The 24,476-nt window shown below is 36.2% G+C and overlaps 1 protein-coding gene across 1 annotated transcript in view; it reads right to left on the bottom strand.

Annotated features, from left to right (window-relative positions):
* Positions 1-1,025: 1,025 nt before the first annotated feature.
* TRIQK (triple QxxK/R motif containing) overlaps positions 1,026-24,476 on the bottom strand; it is a 48,724-nt gene continuing 25,273 nt past the window's right edge. Inside the window, exons 4-6 of the mRNA XM_006761202.2 lie at positions 20,826-20,907; positions 11,574-11,659; positions 1,026-4,397 (exon numbers count right to left, since the gene is read on the bottom strand). Of these exons, the coding sequence (XP_006761265.1) occupies positions 4,284-4,397; positions 11,574-11,659; positions 20,826-20,886 (261 nt within the window). The 5' untranslated portion in view covers positions 20,887-20,907 and the 3' untranslated portion in view covers positions 1,026-4,283. The remainder of the gene's footprint in view (positions 4,398-11,573; positions 11,660-20,825; positions 20,908-24,476) is intronic.

Below are 24,476 nucleotides of genomic sequence, written 5' to 3'. Positions count from 1 at the left end.
ACAGACGATAAACTAGAATGAAACTAGATATTGAAATATATTTCTTTCAGGCTTACCATGAAATTTCAGATTTACACAAATAATTGCATTGAAAGAAGCCAGGGGAAAATGCCATGCTAAAATGGGTGTCCGTAAAAACAGAACTTTACACACGCTATAGCCTTTATAGTCACCATTTACTTGGTTGGTCCAAATATTTACAGTTCATTGTTATGACTGCCAAAACTGGCAACTACAGGATTGTTGTCTCAATTAGGACAGTAAACAGACTGTCTCTCTCTTTTTTTTTTAATGAAAAAAAAATCTAAAATGTAATACTTCACAGTTTAACATGTTTACTCATTCAAACGAGCTAAAAAATAATGGTGTGACATCTGTTCGAGAGGCACTGGTACCTCAGATTTTGGCTGCCTCCCCACCAAATTGGTTGTTGTTTTTAAAAAATAAAGAATAGAGGGAGGTGCTGTCATCAAAAAATCTTCTAGCATTTAAAGGATCTTATTTTTCTATAAATAAGGATCTCGAGTCTGTTGCTGGTGATAAAAAAAAATTAACAAAGAGGCAAATGCAGAATACAGCAGCAGTTCCATGTTTTTGCATGAATTTACTGACTCACTATGGATACTGCCCCAGTGCTGTAGCTCTTTAAGTGACTTCCCCGGTTCCCTCTATATTTACCTGTATAAGCTAGACCCTGTACAAAATAGTAAGAATGTTTATGTAGATACTGAATTCATCTGTTACAGTTGTTGTTTTGTTGTTTGTTTGTTTGTTTACTGTGGGTTGCAGCGATTCTAGATATGGTGTCAATGGAACAAACTCTAGCAAACAGCATTCTATAGAGGCGCATGGGAGCCGGTCACAGAAAAGAAGGCAGTGCTGCTAAGGGCGAACAAAGGGTAGAAATCTCCCCAGAGAAGTTTCAGATAAGTGTCAACTAACTGTTGGTAAAAAGAAAACAAACTTATTTTAGATAGTCTCTGCCTCGACAAACTTCTATTATGAAAGAAAAAAATACATTAAAATTTACGTTTATAGAAGTTGACTTTTGAAGTTTATTTATCTAAAGCATACTTTGCACTACTGAGTTATCACTGACTATACATTTTAGAATCTGGAAAATATAGTGCTTTAGCATTCATATAAATATAAACATCATAATGAAAATTTAGCGTTACTTTCATGAGGAATGAAGATGCATACTGAGTTATATTAAAAACATTCGAGTATAGAAAAAAGGAATTTCTTTTCCACAGTAAATGTAATGCTGGTTTCTTGATATTAAAGAGAACCAGGATGAAACATATATACGTCCCAATTCAACCAATGACCATAAATGCTAAGTGTTAAGAGTTGATGAATATTGTAATTTTTAAATTTTATTTATTAGGTGCACATAAATTTGATCATCTAATACACACAAAAACTGTGCCAGACTCTAGGAAGACTAAAAAATATTAACTGAAATTTTAACATGCATTTATTAAATACGTGTAGATCACTATATTATTGAAATTATAAAAATGAATAAGAACATATTATCAGTATCTTACAATCATTGGTTGGGATAGGGGTACTCCTTCCATCTTTATGAAATATTGAAAAGATAGAAAATCTTCAAGTGTTTTGCCACCTTAAAATAATAACAAACCCCATGCTGCTACTAAGATAGACTTTTTGTTCATTTGTTTTAAAAGAAATTCTAGACGAGGTTATATTTTTACAATATTTCTTCTCAAATGAATTTTACAGTCTTTCTTTTATATCCAAGCTTCATTCACATAGACGATATGTTAAGTCTGCTGCATTAGTTGCAATTTATTCTGCAGAATATGTGGGCAGATTCTAACATTCTGAAAAGTCATTATAATTTTCCAGTATTTGTCTTCTGGGTTACTCTGAGCAGTCAATTATTGGAGGGGGAAAAACCCATGCTTCAAGTTTGTATCTGGTGCCAGTCGCAGATTTATGCCAAACACCACTTACTACTCAAACGTGTAGCCCCCTGGAACTGCAGGCTGACTACCACCTACCTCTTCAAAGATTGAAACCAGACTAGGATCTGGGATTTCTCTGCAGAGGACTGGCTGCTTCCCAGTTAACGTGAGTGTGCAATATTTGCACTTCACAAAAACAGTATTATATAAGCATATGTTGTCTCACTTTACCTGCTATTTATTAAAATCAGAGTTTAGCCTTTGGGACTTACAGTTGTCTGTGGCTATCCTAAGTCAGTCAGTCATACGGACTAGCCATAGGTTCAGGGTATCAGAACACTAGGTAATGAAGCTTTATTATTACCTAGTGGGTTTGGTTTTGTTTTTTCACGATAATATTCAAACATTTCCAAGAGTATAATCATCTATTTTATATATTACGAATTCTGTTATATGTCACTTGGATTGGTATTTAATAAACAATTACTACATATCCTCTCATTTAAATTATCACTGAAATTAGCAATAACTTTCGTAAGACTGTTTTTAATGCCATATGGGAGGGGGAATAACTACATGAAAACTGTTCACGTAAATGGAATAGGAGTGGAGAAAAAAGTATTTCTTGACATGTGGCCTGTCACTTGGGAAAGTAAAAGGCCCATCAGATCCAAAATGCCAGCTTGGATATTCCCTTGCCACCCACTCCACAGAGAGACATACCACATGGCATTAAATGCTGTAACCTTTCTTAAAAATGCCATTTGGGTTGGTCTGCTGCGGTGAGTGTAGAACAACTCTTGGTCTGCCTCTTGAGTTTGTGATTTCAAGGGGAAGAATCCAGTAAATAACACTGTCTAAATTTTGCCCTCAAATGTTTGGCATAAATGATTTGTGAGAATACTGGAAATTTTGGCTGTTTTCACACTGATGAATAACTATGCAACTTGAAAACATTCTGCAGAACATAATGCTATAGTCAGATCCACTATTTGCAAAAGTCTCAAAGAATCTGTAGGGTATTTATGAAAGCTTTCTTCCCTTGGCAAGTATGGAAACAACTTTAACATTTTATTTATTCTTCATAAATAGAATGCATATACTATAAAACATTTTGTGCACGTTTCAAACTATTCCTTTTCTATAAATCTTTATATAAGAAAGTAGTTATCTATCAGTAAACAGTAAACACATATTCTTCCATTTTCTAACCTTTGTGTTCATGTGTTCTAAAAATATGAAGAAATTCCATTATCAATAAAAATATTGAATATATTTGTCATTATAGTGTAACAAATGCAAAATAGCTTGAAAAAATTATATAAACAAAAAGCTGTATATGTCAGTAATGAGACATATATTTCCTACTTATTTTTCATAAAAGAGTTCTAATTGGTTATCTGTCAAGAGAAAAAAATGTAATTTTGTAAAATACCTTGTATCGCTCAGCTTTAAAAGATAACCATGATCCACGAAAATTACTCTGAATAGGTAGGACTTCTCCTACTACCGTATGTGAAAAAGACTGCACAATTATGTGACAGATTGCTGCATAAAGCCCGAACAAGAGAAGCAAACTGATACCGCAAGCAGCTAGAACAACATAATTAAAATAGAATTCCAAGTTTATATTAATAGTCTCATAAGTTAATTAAAATCAAGATCAACTGAACTTTCTATTTACACCAGCTTAGACGGCCTAGGAGGAAAGGAACTCTATTTCAGAGACATATGTGGCTCTTTGCGCTTCTGTCATCCAGGTGCCACTTCTGATGGAGCACATGTGCACTGAACAGTTGGCAAAGAAGGGAAAAGATTACTGTAGCTGTCTGTGCAGATAGTCTCTCTAATGATACAAAATATGTCTGGAAAGAAAGCAAGATTTCTTCGTAAAACAAAAAATTTCCCATGACTTTTCGCTCCTTCTTCGGCCCTGGATGTGATTAGAGTATGTTTCTGTAAATAAGGATATGTACTTTGGCTTCTGATGTATGCATGGAACAAAAATAGGTTTAGGAATCTGCAAGTGATGGAGTTATCCATGTAGACTGGTAAAACATCTGACGGATTTGGGATCTGTTTCCCATTTTATCTACATGCGCCATGAACAGGTTTCCTGTGTAAGTAGGAGGATTTATGAAAGTATTCAGTGGCATACATTACACTACATTGCTAGGTTAAGGTTCTTTTCTTGATACACTACGCAACTATTTAAAAAATATTTCCCCAAAGTGAAAATCCTAGCAGGAAGAACTCAAGATGTTGTAGTCTCAGTATTCAGAAAGCACTGCTCCCCAAAGGTCCTTTTATAAAATATTTTCTTATAATGCACTGATTGCTGCTCAGCTAATTTTCATCCGGTTCCAGATGAGGGTCAACATCTGTGGACAGTCTGAGATAAAAGAAAGCATAGAAAGCCAGTAGGAGGGCCAACAGAGCTGCGAGTACAAGTCCAACTTCCTGAGGAAGAAAAAGAAAGTAGACTTGAAATTGATAAAATGAGATTCGTTAATGTTATCAGTTTCATCAGATAAAATAACCACGATTCCAGTCTCAAATGAACATTTTGAAACGAATAATCACATTCATTTGAACACTTTTGCCATTAAGAAGCATAATCTGACAATATCCATTTCAATGGCAAGTACATCAGTGAGTGCGTCATTCTATATTATTTTTATTTAATTTGTTTGTGTTTCACTAATAGTAAAATTAACATTTATACTTTTAAATATTTTTTCATAGTTTGGATATCAAAATGTTGGGGACAAAAAATGTTGTTTGTGCCTACAAAGTTTATCTATTCTCTATCTGGTTATGTTTAATTTTATTTCTTGCTTCAATAAATTTATTATTAGTTTAGCACTTAAGTCACAGATCTTTAAAAATTAAATTATCATTTCTTTTCTAATGGGAAGAAACCATTGTAACCAGTATCTAGATTATGCCTCTTTAACATCTTTATTAAATACTAGAGGCCCGGTGCACAAATGGTGGGGTCCCTCAGCCTGGCTTGTGCCCTCTTGCAATCCAGGACCCCTCAGGGGATGTCAGACTGCCAGTTTCAGCCCAATCCCCACAGGCCAGGCCAAGGGACCCCACTGGTGCATGAATCCGTACACCAGGCCTCTAGTATGCATAAGATTTTTGGTTAATCCCTTCCCGCCCTCCCCCTTCTCCCCTTCCCTCTGAGATTCATCAGTCTGTTCCATGTTTCCATGCCTGTGCACTGAGCGTCTGCCCCCTGGTAGCCAGTGCGTGTCCTAGCTACCAGTCAAATGGTCGAATGGTCTCTTAGGCTTTTACATATATACTAAAGGCCCAATGAAATTAGTGCAAGGGACTCAGCTCAGTTGCCTCAGCCCTCGCAGCCCCAACTGCCTCGGCCCTCACAGCCCTGGCTGCCTCGTGGCCCCGTGTCCCAGCCCACTGGTCATTCCAGAAGGTCATCTGGACGGTCGTTATGAAAGGTCGTTGTGCTATGTGGTCTAATTAGCATATTGGCTCTTTATTATATAGGACTAGAGGCCCAGTGCACAAGATTTGTGCACTGGGGGTGTGGACGTGCCTCAGCCTGGCCTGTGCCCTCTCACAGTCCAAGAGCCCTCAGGGGATGTCTGACTGCAGACTTAGGCCCGCTCCCCGTAGTGGAGGCAGCTCCTGCATTGAGCATCTGCCCCTGGATGGTCAGTGTGTGTCATAGCGACTGGTTGTTCTGCTGTTTGGTCAATTTGCATATTAGCCTTTTATTATATAGGATAGATTATTTTGTTGAACCTCTAATTTTTATATTCTAAATTCTATAGATTATATAATGTGGTAGGACAAAACTGAACACTCAGTTCATGAAGCATGATACAGTATAATTCATCACAACTGTGAAGAATGGCCCTGGATTTGTCCTTGGTAATTTATTGTGGGTCATATTAATCAATTATGTTGAAATAATAGTAAAAAAAATTTACTACACATAAATGGCAATATTCATACTATGTCTCAAAAAGTCTATAAAATTTTAAAATATATACACACCATCAAGGAATTTCCTCAATAGTAACATATCACTTGGCTAAATACAAAAAAGAGCAAATAGTGCCAGTTCCGTATCCTAAAGGGCCTACCACTGCCTTCTAATTTTCACTCATTTCTCACACCCCTTCCTGGCATTACTTTATGAAGCAGTAATTTATTTGCACTCACATGAGTGCATTTTACATTTCATTAGAATGCAAAAGCAATAATTCAACATATGCCAACTAATCAACGTTAAAAACACTAAAATGAATATGTTGTGGAGAAAAGGGGGTCATGAGAAAGGCATTTCGGGGAACCACACACTGGTGGGCGGATAGGTGTAATGTTAAGATTTATTGGAGCAAAAACAAACTGTGCCCAGGTGTCGGTGTTTCACCCACAGCTCTGTTCTGTGGCAGTCCCGCTTCTGGGGTCTCAGACCTGCACCTGTGCTCCCCAAGCCCAGGAGGGCCAGGGTCCACTAATGCCGAATTCTCTGTGCCTCATTTCTCCATCTGCTCATCCCCCACCAGTGCTGCACTGGGGCCACAGCTGGGCCTCAGCTTGGGCCATGTGAGTGCTAGAGAGGGAGAGCAAGCACATGAATGAATGAATGCACATGTGCTACCCCCAAGGGCCTTTGTTAAGCTTTGCTCATATGACACTGCTTTTGGGAGAGAGCAGGCGTTCTTTCAGACTCACCAATCTCTTTCCTAATCCTTCCCAGGTCTATGCTGGGTCCTTCCCCTAACCAATCCTTTTTCAGGATCTACTGGGTTTCCTGTCCCTTATCCAATCGGATCCTTTTCTTAGATTTCCCAGGTTAGGCTCTGCCCTTTATGTGGCTATTTTGGCTCCTACTATGCATGCCTCAGAGTTTTGCCTCCTCATCTGGTTTCCACTGCGCACATGCTTCCTCCCCATGTGCCATCTTGGTTTCTACTGCCCATGTGCCTAGCAAAGAATTTCCCAGGGAGGGAAGTCATCCCCAGGGAGACCGGAAAGCCAGTCCCTCCCTACTACCCACTGGGGTAGGGGTGGAGGTGGGGGAAGGGTACGGGGGCGGGGTGAATCCCCTTGGCAGGGATTCAGCAATCTCCTGGGGTATCTGAAGCTATAACGTCCACACTTAATCAGGCCTAGGCATAGCCAGTTCTGTTCCCGTTTCTTTCATTAATTTCTAACTAGCTGCCTAGCTGCCTATGCTAACAAACATGGTTTATAGTCAACAGGAAATGTTTACCCGATTGTTGAAATTGTAAATGGACACCTTATACAGATTTTTAACTTCATAATTACATTTACTTAGATTTCCAAACTGTGAGAATAAATATTAATAAAAGCCATGGGGTTAAAAGATTCAGTGTCAACTATTTTTCTAAGATTTGATTTCTTTGATCTGATATATAATGTCAAATGAAAGTGAATTTTTCTTTGCTGCAGTTTGGAACATTCTGGCATCTCCAAAGGGCATGGTAGCATCAGACAGGTTTCATTCATTTTCTTACAGCCACAGCTGTGCTCCCAGACCCATCTGGTTACACAGCGACCTATTCTAAAAGGACGTATAGACAAGTGGCCCACGTCTGCAAAGTCTACCTGTTCTCTATAGTGGACAACAAAGCTATCCAACAGCCTTGATGTCCACTCACACGTATTTAATGCAAGAATAACTTTTGCGCTCTTGACTGGAGGCCATGATTCTCATCTCATTGATAATCGCCTCTAATTGGTGCTTTTCAACCTCTTCTTGTCCTTTCAAATAACTCTATCATCTTACTGTACATTTTCAGAATATCCAGAGGCATTATAAAAGGTCTTAAGGGTAGGAAGCCGGGAACATTCATAGGATACAAGGTCAGAGGACCCATTAATTCAATTAAGTCTATTCAATATATGGTGTGGGAGGGAGGGCTTACAAAGTATTGGATGAGGAGGTATAGCAAATAATTTTTTTTCCAAATGTCCTATTCTGTTAAGAAGACGCGTATTATAGGAACTGCATGTTTGGAGGGTTAAAGCATGGTAAAGTTAGAAGATACTTCTTTCAGGATGCACTAACCTTAACTTAGAAACCTGTAGGCATTAATGGCTCCACCCCCTGGCCATTTTTAGTTTTAAATCAGAAATAACAAAAAATAATAAATGTTTCCTGCTGGCTCATCTGACGGGGTTGTTAGAAGGATCTGGTTGACACTTGGATATTTTTGTTTATATAAAAGAGAATTTTTTGATACTAAATTTTTTATTTTTATTCTTTTATTATGATTATACCTTTCAACTAAACATTTCAATAAACTAACTATTTAACAAATTCAGCTTATCTTTTTCCTTCTAAATACTAGGAAACATAGGTATTTACATTCTAAAAATATTTTTAGTGATTTTGTAATTTTTAAAATATAATCTTTTAATTGGACAGCAGCCAAATAGCACATATTATTGTGCAGATATATTTTAGGTGATATTCATTGCATTAGTGGGCCATACATTAGGACATTTTGTTTACATTGGTAAGACACAGGAAATAAAAATAGCTTCTCAATAGAAATTAATCCTAGATTCTGACTGTTATTCTTATTCTAAATAATGACTGTTTCCTTAAAACATTTTCTATTTCTAAACATACACTTACAGAAAGTGCTAGAGCCTCTAAAGTTAAGGACCTTATTGTAAAATTCTTTATATTTCCAACTCATGATTTCTCAATAAATACTGATGACTTTACATGGTACTAAAATCTGGAAATGATTTTTTGTATACGTTCCTCTAAGATAATCACGTCTTATTAATCTTTCCACAGGTTCTACAACATCATGGTACTTATCGTAATTTTTAAATTAATAACGAAGGATTAAGATGTATACAATTTAGATGTAAAGTTTATTAAAATTACGTAATGCTTTGGAAACTTTACATCAGTAATAATACTATTACATAACACTATTTCCACAGCAAAACTGAGAACATTTTGTAATACATAACGTAGTCACACAACGCAGACTTAGTCGAAATAGGGGATCATCAGGCCAGTGACAAACATCCAAGGAAACTCTTATTTATACAAACCAGTAATAACTAACACAAATAAATACTTACTCAATCTGCTAACAATTCATAAAGGACTTCTATGTGCTAGGTTCAATGTTAAGTATTTTCCTTTTAATATTAAACTCTCCTAACACTGTGAAGTAAATGGAGTAATCTCCACTTGCAAATGTGCCAGCTTGAATTCAGCTGGAACACGGTAAGAGCAAGAGAGAGGCAGGAGGGATTTGATCCTGGGCCTCTTTATGTTGTGTTCATTGTTGTCATTTCTGTGATTTTTCTAGTCCATGCAGCTATTCATAGTTTCTGTAGATTTAAGTTATTTTAAGGCCATAACTATAATTCATTTTAAAGAATAAGTAGTGAAGTGGTAACCTATTGTCATATTATGGCCATCCTGTATCAACCAGATAAGAGTCAAACATGTTTGATGTTCATTAGTCCCTCGCTGCTTCTCTGACATTATCAATATGGATAAAATGACTCGCTGGGGAAATTAATAGCATTAAATAGCAAGTGCTAAAAGAAACTCTGTTATTTAAAATCCTATGCTAAAATGACAATGTAATCAAACTTTGACAGGGCAAACTAATTGGTATGCCAGATTTGAAATGTAAAACACCTCCACAGTTCTGATTCTAAAAAGTTTCATATTATTTAATGAGCTCTTTACATAAATTTGCAAGCAAAGTAAACAATATTTAAAGTTAAGGCTTTTCTCCTGTACGCTCATAAACCAAAATGATATGCCAGCTTATTTTTAAAAAGTTATGTTCCGATGTCAGAAACTCTTATGCACATACTTCAAATTGTAAATGAAATCTAAGAAAAATTTTCTCATAAATAAACAAATTCCACATTGCTTTTTAAAAAGACAAATAATTGCACTATAAGGTAGACTCATCTCACACTGGGAACATAGTTATTTCCTTAAGTTAAAACAACAACAAAAATAGTAAGAATAGCCCAACCTGGTGTCTCAGTTGGTTGAAGCATCCTCCCATACAACAAAAAGATTGCGGGTTCATTCCCATTCAGGGCACACACCTAGGTGTCAGGTTTGATCCCCATGGGGGGTGCATACAGGAGGAACAGATCAATGTTTCTCTCTCACATGATGTTGCTCTCTCTCTCTCTCTCTCTCTCTCTCTCTCTCTCTCTCTCTTTCTTCCTCTATCTCTGAAATCAATAAACATATACATGGGTGAGAACTAAAAAAAATTATAAGAGCAAATAAAAAGGAGGATGTGTATGAGAAAGTGGCATATATTTATAGATGAATAGATGCACTATTTCTCAAGTTTTACATTACAGTTGTTCATTTTATTGTGCCACATGTGGAGTTAGCTGGCCCAATATTTTCTAAAAACAAAAACACAACATTGTGAAAATCAAAGTACATATCATATTACCTTGGTGAAAAATGACTTCTGTAATGTTCTCATTACAAAAGACAACAATCGGGTAACTAATTGTAAAAGAAAAAAACTAAGCACTGCTTTTAGAAAGGTTATGTTATGGAAATAATTTTTAAAATGAATGAAATTTCATATGAAATTAGAAGAAAACTTCAAAAGATTAATCATCTCTCTTTTAAACAAAAAGCCAATCTACTTTTTTATTTTCATTAAAAACTGACCCAGCACTAACTGAGGAGATTGTATTATAAAAACATATCGCATCACACAGCCATGCTTGATCAAAATCAGCAATGAGGAGTAAAAAGAAGCAGTGTTTCATCATAATAGCAAATTCTGGAAGACAACCAAGTATATCATCTGGCAGTTCAACAGCTGTTACAGCTTGGTAGTAATACCTTGGCATTTGCTATAAGCTATAACTTTGAAAAATTGATTTTTCATCTGCCAGATAAAATACCCAAAATCTTCTTTTAACATTTTAATATTTAAATAAAATATATGTACTAGTCATTACAATTTGACACACTTGACAGTAAAGCCACCGAATTAATTTTCCTATTAATAGTTTGATTTGAGTATAAATACTTGGCAAAGAATTGACATGGGTAATAATGGAAATGTAATTTTGTTGAATTTCATTGTGCTAGCACAATGGATTAATATCTGCTAATATCATCTCAGTTCCTTTTCTGAGAGAACAAGTTTGGGAACATGATTAGAATTCCATCATAGAGAGAACTGACAACAATAATAATTCAAAGAGTAAACTGACATATATTAATGATCTAAGAATATATAATTACAACTAAAATTTAAACAACTGTCAAATGAAATTTACTGAAAATGAGGATTTTTTATTTAGGCCACATAAATCACTGAAATGTATATTTAATAGTTGGAAAAATAAATTGCAAATTTAAGTATAACTGGTTCTTGCAAGTGACACAGTGTTTTATTTTAAGACCTGGTAAAATCTCTGGATAAGAAGGATGTTTCCCATTAAGTAAATCCTTTATAAAAACCTTCAATTCTGGCATTCGACTTAGATTTTGAAATGTCATAAAACATTTAGAACTCAACATTTATGCAATCCAGTGTTAGAAAACAAAGTGGCATGAATAGATCACATCTTAAAGCAATCAAGTATAGGTACCTTAATGCCTATTGCTGTTTTCTTTGCTTCTGCTTTTAATTTGGCTGCTCGTAAAATAGGTTTGGTTTTTTTATAATCCTGTTTACCTAGAAAGAAATAATTTCAGACAATGAGTTATGCTTATGTATACTTCCAGTTTAACAGCCATCTGAAATGTCAAAGAACGTTTAAATAGAGTAAAATTGGGACACGGTTGCAAAGTAGTTCCCAGTTATGGAAACCATAAACTTGTCTCCCTAAGATCAACTTTTCCTCCTCCTTTACTTTTTCAGGAAGAAGATTTGACAGGCATCTTTGATTTGCTGAGCAGTGATTATAAGAAAAGACAAAAACTTCTTTTAGCGAATAAGATGTTTAAAGTACAGAGAGTAAACCTTGTGGAAACATTTGGAAACAAATGTGTAAATAAATGAGTATACATAAGGTCCCATTAATGGGTAAAGCTAACTTTGTCTTCATAATTGATTATAAATTCATTCATTATACATTTATTTTATTATGGATATTTTAAGTATTTAAGTAATTAACTTGAGAAATATTGTCAAGTTTTTCCAAGTAAGAAACTCAAAAAGATAAATAACTTTTAGTCACTGAATCTTTTAGAGAACATACGTATTTAACTTTTGGTTCTTTTAATAGAAGACAGAATAAATATGGCTAGATAAAAGATATAGGATAGCTACATTTAGATATTAGTTTCCATTTTCTCTACCACATTTCACAGCCAAAAATGAACAGAACTTAGTGCCACCAAATATCTTTTTTTGGGTACCATCTCATGACGCCACTGAGTAATGCCTATTAGTCTGTAAAGAAAATAGATTTAACAGTAACAACAAAAGCACTGACTAGAATAATATATATTTTTGTTAACCACACTCTTAACTAAGAACTGGGTCAAATGAGTCTCAAACATAACAGTGTTATTCTGAGTGGGACTTAACATTTGACCATATAATCGCTTCAGCTGTTTTATATTCTGTTATGCGGCCTTGTTGTTTCCATCTTACTCTCTTTCCTTTCAGTGATTAGTTCTTTCCAAAAATTACCTCTCTTTTTTCTTTAATTTCCACACCTTCCACACACTAAAATAAATTCGAAAGCGGTTGATCTAAACTAAAATACATCATGCACATGCAATGCATGATATATTTCTCAATGTATCTGTGTGAGCGAGTAGAGGGATTGAGCAAAAAAAAAGAAAAGAAAAAAACTCATGGATACTAGTATGGACAACAGCATGGTGACTGCAGGGAAAGGGAATTGGAGTAGATGGAGGAGGGAACAGGAGAGATAAATGGTGATGGAAACATACTTGACTTGGGGTGATGAACACACAATACAGGGTAGAGATGATCTGTTGTAGAACTGTGCACCTGAAACCTGTATAACTTTGCTAACTATTGTCTTCCCAATAAATGCAATAAAAAGGAAAAAAATAAACATATATATAATTAAATAACATTTTTAAAAATTAGAAATGGCAGAGAGGAGTCAACTGGATGGGAGCGATGAAGAAATGCTATAACTGTGTTCATTAGGCACATACAAAAGTGTTTGTTTGGCTGGAGGTATATTTTTTAAAAAGAGTAATATTCACTGACTAATATTCACTCTGATTTCACATCTCAATGGTCAAACTATTCATGCCATAATTCCGTCTGAGATATTATTCTTTCCAGAACAATGAAAATGGTGACATATCAACTGCCTCTGACAACCACAGTTACAAAGCAAGTTTCTAATGAGAATCTACAGACAAGTTACAGATTATAGATTTGAGGTTAAGCAGGCATTCTTGTTCTATCTCATATGTGCCCTATAATAATCTCTAGATGCAATAGGGGGAAAATAAGCAAATGGAAAAAAAGATTATCTTATATTAACTGGTATGCTTTTCATACACACATGCAATATTCTGGATGGTGTGTCTGCCATAAAACAAATTCAAATATACCTCAAAGAGTAAATGTTAAAGTGAGAATTCATCACCCTGCTTCACATCCCATATAACCATTGGTTAAATGTGTTCTATTTCGATTCAAATCCTATAATCTCAGAGAATATTGCAGATTTATATTACATTTGATATGAACATTTGAAACTGTATTATAAGTAGATGATTTTAAAAATTATTGTACATCTGGCACTGCTCCACATAGTGAATCTGTCATTAATTCAGTACTCTCCTTGCTGACTATGATATCCAAAAGTATATACTGCAACACATGGTTTCAGTCTACTCAGTGAAAACATTTACAGCAGCCATCTATTAAGTTATTTATAACTAAAACCAGATCTTTCCATTATATCCAAAGAGGTTTTCAACATGTTCTTTTTGTTATGGCTGCAAGAAGGAAACCAACTGGCCGATGTGGCTCAGTTGGTTGGAGCGTCGCCCTGTGCAGAGAAAGGTCATGGGTTCAATGCCTGGTATGGGCACATATGGGAGGCAACTGATCAATGTTTTAATGTTTCTCTCACACCGATGTTTCTCTCTCTCTCTCCCCTCTCTCTCTCTTCCCCCCTCTCCCTCTCCCTCTTCCTTCCTCTCTTTCTAAAATCAATAAAAATATATATCCTCATGAGGATTAAAAAAATAAAGGATGCCATATGTTCACGATTATAAAAAGTATATATAATATATAGAAGGCCCCACCTTCTTCTAAGTACTTACATTTAGAAAATACTAGATTTTAGATATAGATGGTTTCTTGACTACATTGTGTCTGATTTTGGTTATACTAAATAATGCAATAACCAAAGTAGCTATTTAGCAATTGTTCATTACATTTTATCTGCGGGGAAACCTAGATAACCCAAGCCTATGAAGCCAATCACGGGCAACTCTGCAAATCACATCTTCCTAGGATTTTTTCTTGCTGCTATTCATCTTCTTTTGTTGATGTTAGTGTTATTTATTTAATTACTTTTATGGTCTAATTCTGTAAAGTTTGTTCTTTGTCATATACAGGCACTTAGCTTAATTTTCATCTGACTGACCGATAGTTTCCATAAATGCCTTGAACAGTAAGTCTTCTGGCTTCGGTGAGGGGCTGTGTGTGGAGGGCGGTTGGGGGGGAGGGGTATACATGTTCCTGGACCTGCCTTAGCCTTCACTTCCCGCTAGCTTCCTCAAGATCATCAAGAGGAGAGATTACAGCCCTTTCTGTCCTTCTTGGCCGCGGTATAGCTGCGCACAGCCTTATGACTTTCTACGATTCCCAGGAACGTGTGTCAAAGATTTTTAAAGACTCTATGGACATCTTATTGCCTGGTTTTGTTTTATTTTAGGTTTTTTAGGTCAGCCACATACTAGCCCCAACTAGTAAGGCTGACTCAGGTAGTTGTAATGTTAAATACCCCAAACTCATTGTTTTTGTCAAATGACGTGGGAAAAGGGCTTTTCACAAAGACTGAGCTCTAAATCGGGTCAAATAAAGACAAGTTCTGAGAAGGGGCTTTCAGTGGGCTGCCATCCGGGTCCGACAGTGACAATTCTCGGAGGATTTCTGCCTCCTCCAGTGCCTGCAGGATGTGGTTTTTCACAACCACTGTAGTAGTCAGACGAAGGAGAGGAAAATGGAATTACAAGTTAAACAAAACAAAGCGCAGCATTCTTACTGAAATCCAGCTGTTTTTCTTGAATAAACATTCTATGGATTGTTGTAAGACTTTTGTTAATTTCCAAATATCTGAAAAAGTTGTTTTTAAGAATTTGTTGCCACTGTTTGTTTTGCTTTTATAAAGCACAACGTTCAGAGATAAAGATTTGGATTACTCACTAAAGGTAAAAGGATCATCAAACCAAGATACTTAACACAGACAAGGAGATCTAGAATGATTATTGGAGGAGACAGGTCATAAATTACAACTACAATGACCAACCAGAGAACTGATGATGATAACCTGAAAGTGTATTTATTTGCTTGCTCCTAGAGTATAATGCCCATTTCCCCACACAACCAATTACTCTGTAAAATGAGCATTATCAAATTTTAAAAAATATTTCTTCTTCTTCCTTTAGGCTGGGTCGCAACAGGAGAAAGGAAGGAAGAAGGATTTGGGAGTGAGGGAGGGAGGGAGGGAGGAAAGGTATCACTCAGTATCATTCAAGATCCTGGCCTTACAGAACAGCAGTGCTAGGCTTGGTTGGGAAACACCTGGGTAATTGTTGAGGATCTTCTTAGATCCTCTTCGGGTTTATCCTATATAATAAAAGGCTAATATGCAAATCGTCGGAAAGGCGAAACAACTGGTCACTATGGCATGCACTGACCACCAGGGGGCAGACACTCAACGCAGGAGCTGCTCCCTGGTGGTCAGTGCACTCCCACAGGGGGAGTGCTGCTCAGCCAGAAGCCAGGCTGACAGCTGGTGAGCGCAGCAGCGATGGCGTAGTGGCGCTAAGGATGTCTGACTGCAGGCTTAGGCCTGCTCCCTGAGGCGTCAGTCAAACATCCCCCAAGCATTCCCGGCTTGCAAAAGGGCACAGGCTGGGCTGAGGGACTCCCCCCCCACCCCGAGTACACGAATGTCATGCACCGGGCCTCTAGTTTTCATGATAAAAGAAAGACAAAAATCCAAATTGAAATAGCATGAAAATGAGGGAGAGGGAGGGAAAAGAGGAGGGAGAGATGAAAAGGTTAACTGATTATTGACTGATTCCAGGAGTTAAGCATAGGAGTTTAGTTGCGATTGACCTGAATTCAAGTCTTGACTATGCAGAACTTTCTCTTCCCACCACCAGTTTCTGCTTCTTGCTTCACTCTGGAATCATGGCTATATCCAGCTCTGGCTCGCACCCCTTTAAAACTAAGACCAAAGTGTAATGGGTACTTTTCCTTGGATTCATTTTAATTATTCTTATACCCAAAACGATTATCAAGTTTCTTCCAATTACAGAAGACTAAGATAATGTGTCTAGTTCCCACTGCAACCAACTTTAACAAATCAAAGTAGTTTGTCTTTAATTTTTCCTGTTAAACATAGATTGAAAAGATATACTTGAAAACGCATCGTACATAATCAACAGAATTTTCAGTCTTAAACAGGGAGTATGAGTATCAACTAAAAGCAAAATCATAACTAAACCGAAAACACTGATGCATAAGAATTTTCAAATTATGCCTGGATTTTTTATAGCAGAGATGATACTACACATGTTCATATTTTTTATTTATATATACTTTGCAGACAATCTATGTAGTATCTGCTTTTCAAACAATATTTTAAAATGACATTTTCAGTAATAATTTCTAGTAAGTAGGTATTATCTGTTTTAAAAGTCCTTTCTTATTCAGTATAATTAATATATTTAACTTTAGCATAGGCACTGTTTCTATAAAGAACCACAAGTAGCTATAAAAACATATAGTTAATAAAGATCATAAATAAGTTGGTACCATAATACTATCATTTACTATTCTTATGTTATATTTAGAAAAGGATAGAATTTATATGCTCTATTTGATACAAAATAAAAACCTATGTTTATGTCATTACTTGATATTTAATGCAATACTCATTTACACCTATGCCACTGCTTAATGAAAAAATACATTACTTAATTGCTGTTTGTATTTGCTTTTCGATTCCTTAGCTTTGCCCACATATAAGACTGCATCTTTGCCCTGGGTTGGTATTGCTACCCAAGTTCATTATCATGTGAATATCTGGTTATTGTTTTATAAATGTTCCTCTTTCAGAAGACCCGTTTTTTTTCTTCTCGTCAGTGGACTTTATACTAACCACACTCATTATCATCGTGTGGCAGCAATGCTCTTCCTCTGCCTTAGCTGCTTTAAAAATTAATGCACGGTTATTTTCTGAATACCATATAAGCTGCTTATGAGTACATTCTGCTATCAAGCAAGCACATGCAGAAAAGCTTCCTAAACTGTTATTCTTTCAGTGAAAATACAGCTGGTTCTGCTTCAAAGGCACATCTTTTCACCTGCAAATGGACTTGCTTCTACACTTATTCCTCAATTCATTGTCTTTTATTTGTGTCTGGAAATCTTTAATTGCCTTTAATTAGGAAAAAGTAAACTCAGTGCTTTAATCTTGCAAATACGTTCAATCATAATTCTGTTTGGGATGAATACCGAGTTCTATTCACTGTCTGATCGCTGTAACAAAGATATATAATTTATTGTCCATTTATATAGACCACACCAATTAAGATACAATAGAAAAGCAGAGATGAGTCAAAATATTTGAAAAAAAAATCGGCAGTCTAAATTTAATTGCTCAAAGAAATTACTGGAAGTCAAGTTATTTACAGCATGCCATAAATATTGAAAAAATTAAAATTTGGTAATCAACAGTAAAAACTTTTATATTTCCTTCAACATTTTTTAGAATAGTTTCTCATCAACTGCTCTAAATCCCTACCCCCTTCCTCAAAAAGCAAAACACTATTTGGCATCTTATTTTTCTCATGTTACCAAAATTACCTATGAAAGGGCAGTACAATTGGCATATAAAGTAATTTCTCAACTGCCATATGAACACAATTTTAGTTACTACATTAAAAACTACAAATAGCCTGGCCGGTGTGGCTCAATGGTTGAGTGTCAACTATGAACTAGAAGTTACGGTTCAATGCCCAGTCAGGACACATGGCCAGGTTGCGGGTTCGATCCCCAGTAGGGGGCGTGTAGGAGGCAGCCTACCAATGATTCTCTCTCATGATTGATGTTTCTATCTCTCTCTCCCTTTCCCTTCCTCTCTGAAATCAATAAAATTACATTAAAATAAATAAATACTACAAATAACTAGAAAACTCATTACAAAAGCAAGAGTCAATAGTCTTTCTTATGGAGTCCTATAGCAAACTCAGTAGCTATGTCAATAAACAAAGGGTCTGCTTTTTGATAGCTACAAGATGAATAAAAATCATAAATGGCATGGTCACAAGCAAAAAATAATGAAAATGTTAGTCAAGTTAATAAAAAGAAAATTATAAAACCAGAAACACAATAAAAAATTCATAGTATACTTTTATTGTCAGCAAGACATACAAAATGATGCCACATAGTCACTCAAGAAAAAAAAAGGGAGGGGGGGTGTATCTATAGAAGTAAAATTTGCAAAAAGTATTTTTCTCAAAATTATTTAGAAATACCTGGGCAGATGAGAGGAAGCTGGTAAATTATAAATACCCTTATAAATAAAAATCTCATGCAAACTTTTTAATATTACGTTAGAGAGGCAACTCAAATTAATAATTTTTCAATGCTTGGTCAGAACAGCTTAATATTAGTCATAAATTGTAAAGGATACACCATCACTTAACACCACATTAAGTACTAAGAAACAAGTACTATGCTTTAGTTTGCTACAAAGGTAAAGCAACAAGTTGCTCATGAGATATATAAATTACTTTCCAAAATAATCATATTAAAAAACGCTAACCAAGTAACAACAACTTATTATGTACACAGGGAAATGTAACTAAGTAGAAAATGGTATAAAATATATCAAAGTCAACTTTGCACTTAGCCAAAAAATTTTCACAAACATTTTAAAAAAATACTTGCTGTGCGCAATGTACCCTTGGGGGTTCGGATGCAAAATCAAAGGAAAGCAAGGAAAGTATCAAAGGAAGATTTAAAAACTTCAGGAAAGTTAAACAGCATATTTAAACACGTTTTCAAGTCAGCTAAAGATATTGCTTAATATGCTAAGAGAAATAACAGAACATTTAAGACTAATTCAAATCTTAGCCTTTTTTGTGCAGAAAAAAAATTCTCCCATGGTGATAGAAATCAGAAGAGTGGTTGCACTTGGAGATTGGGTAGAGACTGCCTGCAAGCAGAGATGGGGGACTATCTGAGCAGATAGAAATGTTCTATACTGTCTAAACTCTAAGAACTGTGTATTGAAGAGTTGGATTATGGATCGATTTCCGAAATGGTTACTCTTCAGCTATGTGGTTAGCCCATCCCATTTGATCAGAGACTTCAGTCTGGTAGGTCAGTCCGACTTAAACACATCAATAACTAACAACTCACAATATTTATCCACAGCCATCCTACACGTGAAGAAAGGATAATACACAATAAATCAAACATCATAAACCTCCCCTCAAGAGATTACCCAAATAGAAATAGTTTTGTAATTTGCATTTATCTGACTACCAGTTAGGTGAGTTAGATATTTACATAAGATCCTTTAATTTCATCTTTTATTATAATAGCTGTTTGTTTTGTTTTTGTCTATTTAGATTTCCTTTTGCATGAACTGTCTATTTTTTTTTGCTCATTTTACTACAGAGTTTCTAGACTATTTTATTTATTTGTAGTAGGACTGTACTTTTCTACATATAAATTTTTATTGGTTCTATGTATTCTAAATATTTTTTTCACTTTACATCTCTTTTGTTTTGCAGAAATATATTTTCTTTTATGGAGAGCACCTTATGTATCATATTTATGTAATAGGTATATATTCTTTTGGTATCAATTATTTCTACTTATCTTCTGATTTCTATTGCAACCTCTTGTTTATCCTTCAGCTATTTAGAAGGTTTTTTATTAACTATTTTTAACTTTTTAAAAAGTGGAATAGGAAGAAATGTGAACGAAGAGAATGGAGGTTAGGTTACCTTTTTTGCTTCTGACTACTAGTTTATCACAATTTTTTCAGAGTTGTGGTTGTAGTATATTGATTCTTTAAAATTGGGGGTCTTGGTTTGTAACTAGTGTGTAAGTAATTTTTTTTATAAATACTCCACACATCCTTGAAAAGAATGGGTAGAAAATACTACATAGAGTATAGTCTAAAACAGATAAGCTTCTTATCTGCCTATGCTGATGAGTGGCAGTCCACCATTTCACTAAGGTAAAAGTTTAATGGAGCATTTTGAGGTTATCAAATTATTACCATTAATAAACAAGAGAATTACAAGTTGTTACATGGATAAAAAAGATCAAATAGATGATAATATTAAAAATAGTGCCTATATAAAAGCACCTAGCCTTAAGAATAAACGTATTTTTTGCTTTTATTAAGTTAATAAAAACTATAAAAGCTTTGAAAAAAATTATAGTTACACAAAATGTATTTCTCCATTAGTAGGCAGGACTGCACATTTTTGCTCCTTAAAAACTCTATACAGTCTTTTATTAACTACATTCCGTATGTTATAAGTATTAGGGGAAAGTTATTTTCTTAATACCACATATAATTGCTTTTTTTCTTTATCTTAATTTGCAGAAATGTATCAAAAGGAAATTTACCGCTTACCAATTTGCTTTCTGTACTGATCAACAGGAAGTTTTACAGTGGAGGCATCTTTTCTACCCATCTTTGATCTCCAAAATGCCTTCTGCAAAGAAAAGAAAAAAATTATGATGAAATCCTAAAAAATCAAAAGCACTGTCTACAAACTTCAGGAATAGTTTATTCCATAAACTTCATTTTTATTTATTTTTTTTTATATATTTTATTGATTTTTTTACAGAGAGGAAGGGAGAGAGATAGAGAGTTAGAAACATCAATGAGAGAGAAACATAGATCAGCTGCCTCCTGCACATCCCCCACTGGAGAAGTGCCCGCAACCCAGGTACATGCCCTTGACCGGAATCGAACCCGGGACCCTTCAGTCCGCAGGCTGATGCTCTATCCACGGAGCCAAAACGGTCCCGGCCATAAACTTCATTTTTAAAGCACTGGGTAAAGGTGCCTTTGACTTATTCCCATTAGATATTAGTAAAGAACATAAAATTATTTCAAAAAAATTATCACGGATACAACTGCTGATAATTAAACTTCCCAATCATTTGTTCTTGGTAACACTATTTTATCCAGAATTATCAATGCTAATTAAACCACACAAAGAGGGCACGTCTGTAAATGTGGAAATAACGTAGTACTGTGTTTATTCATGGTTTGAAGCTGCAGGCAGGCTCTTGACAGCGTGTTTCTCTCCAATTACCTCCTCTGCTACACAACGAAGCTAAAATTTGAATCCCAGGTACTTCAAGTTTTATTTTATAAGGCATGACATAGGTAACAAAAGCACTTGAATTTGAATTCTAGTTCTGCCTCTCTTCAGTAAACAGTTTAAACTACTACTGCATATTCTAATATTCTTATTCTTACTACATTATAAGCCCTGTTTGATTCAATCTACCACATATCTTTCAAATCCTATTAGTTTTATTGAGTTTAAATATTGCGGCAGAGACAAGCTACTCTCCAAAATCCATATTCCCCCTTTCTTCCTGGCACAGAGTTACACTGTATTTCCTAACCTCAGTGCAAACACGTAACTGAGCTGTTGTTAACAGAGTATGAATAGAAGTGCTGTGTGTCACTTGCAGACCTGAGCATTAAGACCTCCCTTGTTGAGATCTCCCTTCCCCATCTAATTAGCTAGAATGGAAATGATCCCTAGACAACCCCTAACGGTACATTTACAGGAACATAGAACCTTGGTCAGCCTGGGCTCTGCTGAAAATGGAATGAGCTTCTATTATGGTTGAGCACCTTACATACATTGGTGGGGTCTCATTGCAGACCTAAGAGTTCCCGAGTGGCCTGGAAGTTGTTGCTCTGCTTCTAGTAAGGATGCTACTCGATAAAGACGAGGTCTGACAATAATTGACCTGTATTTAAGCAAGGGAATACAGAGCCAGATAATCTGGAGACTAACAACATTGGAAAAGCCAACTTGTAAAAGCCAAATAGTAGGAAATAAAAGTGAAAAAGGTATTGAAGAACAAAGGCCTATTAAGACTTCTTAGTTAAAAAAAAAGAGAGAGAGAGAGACAGAGAGACAAAGCGTAGGTTAAGGATATTCCTCTCTCTCCTTATCCTGTCCTTTCAGATCACCTGGAATCAGCCACTGCTGGGTGGAAGGAGAAAAGAACAGAAGTCCTGAAGTACAGAAAGGAAGAAGACAAGAGAACTCTGTCTAGGACAGAAATTGCAATGTGATTACTGGAACATGGAACTAAGCAGAAATGCCAAGAAGGCTACTAAAATCTGTGGGAACTATCTTTACAAGGAAACTAGAAATTCTGTCTAAAAACTCTGTGAATGAAAACCAATCTTGGGCCTCTGAACCTAAAGCAGCAAAGTGCAGCCCTCAAACAAGGCAAACATTGCACACTTGTGGCATCCACTTCACACCTGACCAGGAAGGAGAACCATCCAGATGGCAGAGCCATGGAGAACACCAGACAAAAAAATTTCTCTAAAAAAAACAACAACAAACAGAATTAGGGTCTAAGTGTAAACACAGAACCAGCTCAAAATGGTCCTATCTTATTTAACAAGACACTGAGTAGCTTTTCAGAGGCAGCAGACCAAAACCACAAGTCACGCAGCCGACACATGCACGGAGGAGAGAACTTTGACCTCCAGCTGCACACGGAACCAAAGTCTCACCCAATCTCCTTCCCACGCCCCAACACGGGAACGCTTTCAGAAGCAAAGGGTCCATTTTCCAGGAAGATAGGTGCTGATGCGCCTTTACCATAAATGGCTCAGCTCCAAGGTCCTCCCGATTAAAGCCTGTCCCACCAGCCCTGTCCAGGTGACGCACTGGAGCATCGTCCCATATACCAAAATGTTGTGGGTTCGATTCCCTGGTTTGGCCACAAACCTAGGTTGCAGATTCAATCCTTGGTCAGGGCACATACAGGAAACAACCACTGGATGTTTTGTGTGTCTCTCTCTCTCTCACTCTCTCTCTCTCTCTCTCTCTCTCTCTCTCTCTCTCTCTCTCCCCCCGCCCCCTCCTTTCTATAAAATCAATAAAAGCATGTCTTTGGGTTAGGATAAAAACAAAGCAAAAACCTGCCCCTGACCCCACCAGCACTTCCACATACCTGTTCCCCTTAATCCCCTAGAAACTCACTTGAATGCCTGACTGGGAAGGTCAGGCTTTTGAGCCATAGCTTTCCCGTCCTCCTTGCTTGGGGCTCTGCCAATAAAGTGACTCTAAGTTCTCCACTGCAGTTCTCAGTGTTTAGTGTTTGGCTCTTGTGTGCTGCGTAGACTACCTCTCTGTTCGGTAACACAAGCCAATAACTTCTGCTGTCAGTATAATGGGCCTTCTTAGCAGTCTCCTGTGCAGCAGGTTTCATCATCATGATGGACCAAGACTCCTGTGTGTTTCCCATTCTTCTCTTTCAAAACAGCAGTAATTGTTGGAGGTAAGATGCAGTTATCCTCTGCTTTGCCATTATTTATTAGGGGACTAGTGGCCCGGTGCACGGATTCGTGCACATTGGCAGGAAATTAGAAGAAATATTTTAATATTGCTATTCGCCCTTTCTCTATAATAGAAGTGTCAACCAAATTCATGATCGACAATGATAGATTGAAATACATGCGTGCGACTGGTGCCAGTGAGAGCTTTATATGTCTCATGCATGTGCAAGTCAACTTAGCCTTTTATATATATACTTGCTTCTACATATAAGAATAAACTTGCTTAATTAGACCTGCTTTCTGATGTAGCTAAACTTTTTCCACCCCAACTTCTCTTTCAGGCAATTTTCAGCAACACAGCAATAAATATCAACATGAAGGAGATTATTATTGTAGATCATGCAGGGAGAACAAGAATAAAATGTTTAACTGCAGCGTTTGACTATATTCTGCACAGTGAGAAAACCTGAAGTCATTTTCAAGTTCCACCATTTCTTATTTCTTTTTAGTCGAGTCAAGTTTCTAAGCTATTTAAATCTCTGTTTTCCAGCTAATGAAAAGAAAATAGGATTCCACCGAGTGTCTTACCTACCTACTCCAGGAATTCTGTGAGGATCAAATGAGATGAGGCATGGGAAAACGCTTCACAGACATTTGGTTAAAGTGTGAAATGTTTGCACGTGGCTATGAAAAAACTGTGAGGCTAGTTGTTGGTAGGGAGAGGAAGCTGGGCAT

The sequence above is a fragment of the Myotis davidii genome, unplaced genomic scaffold, assembly GCF_000327345.1.
Source record: "Myotis davidii unplaced genomic scaffold, ASM32734v1 scaffold317, whole genome shotgun sequence".
NCBI classification, from domain to species: Eukaryota; Metazoa; Chordata; class Mammalia; order Chiroptera; family Vespertilionidae; genus Myotis; species Myotis davidii.
The sequence above is the reverse complement of the archived record's forward strand: the minus strand, read 5'-3'. Positions and strand labels throughout refer to the sequence as shown.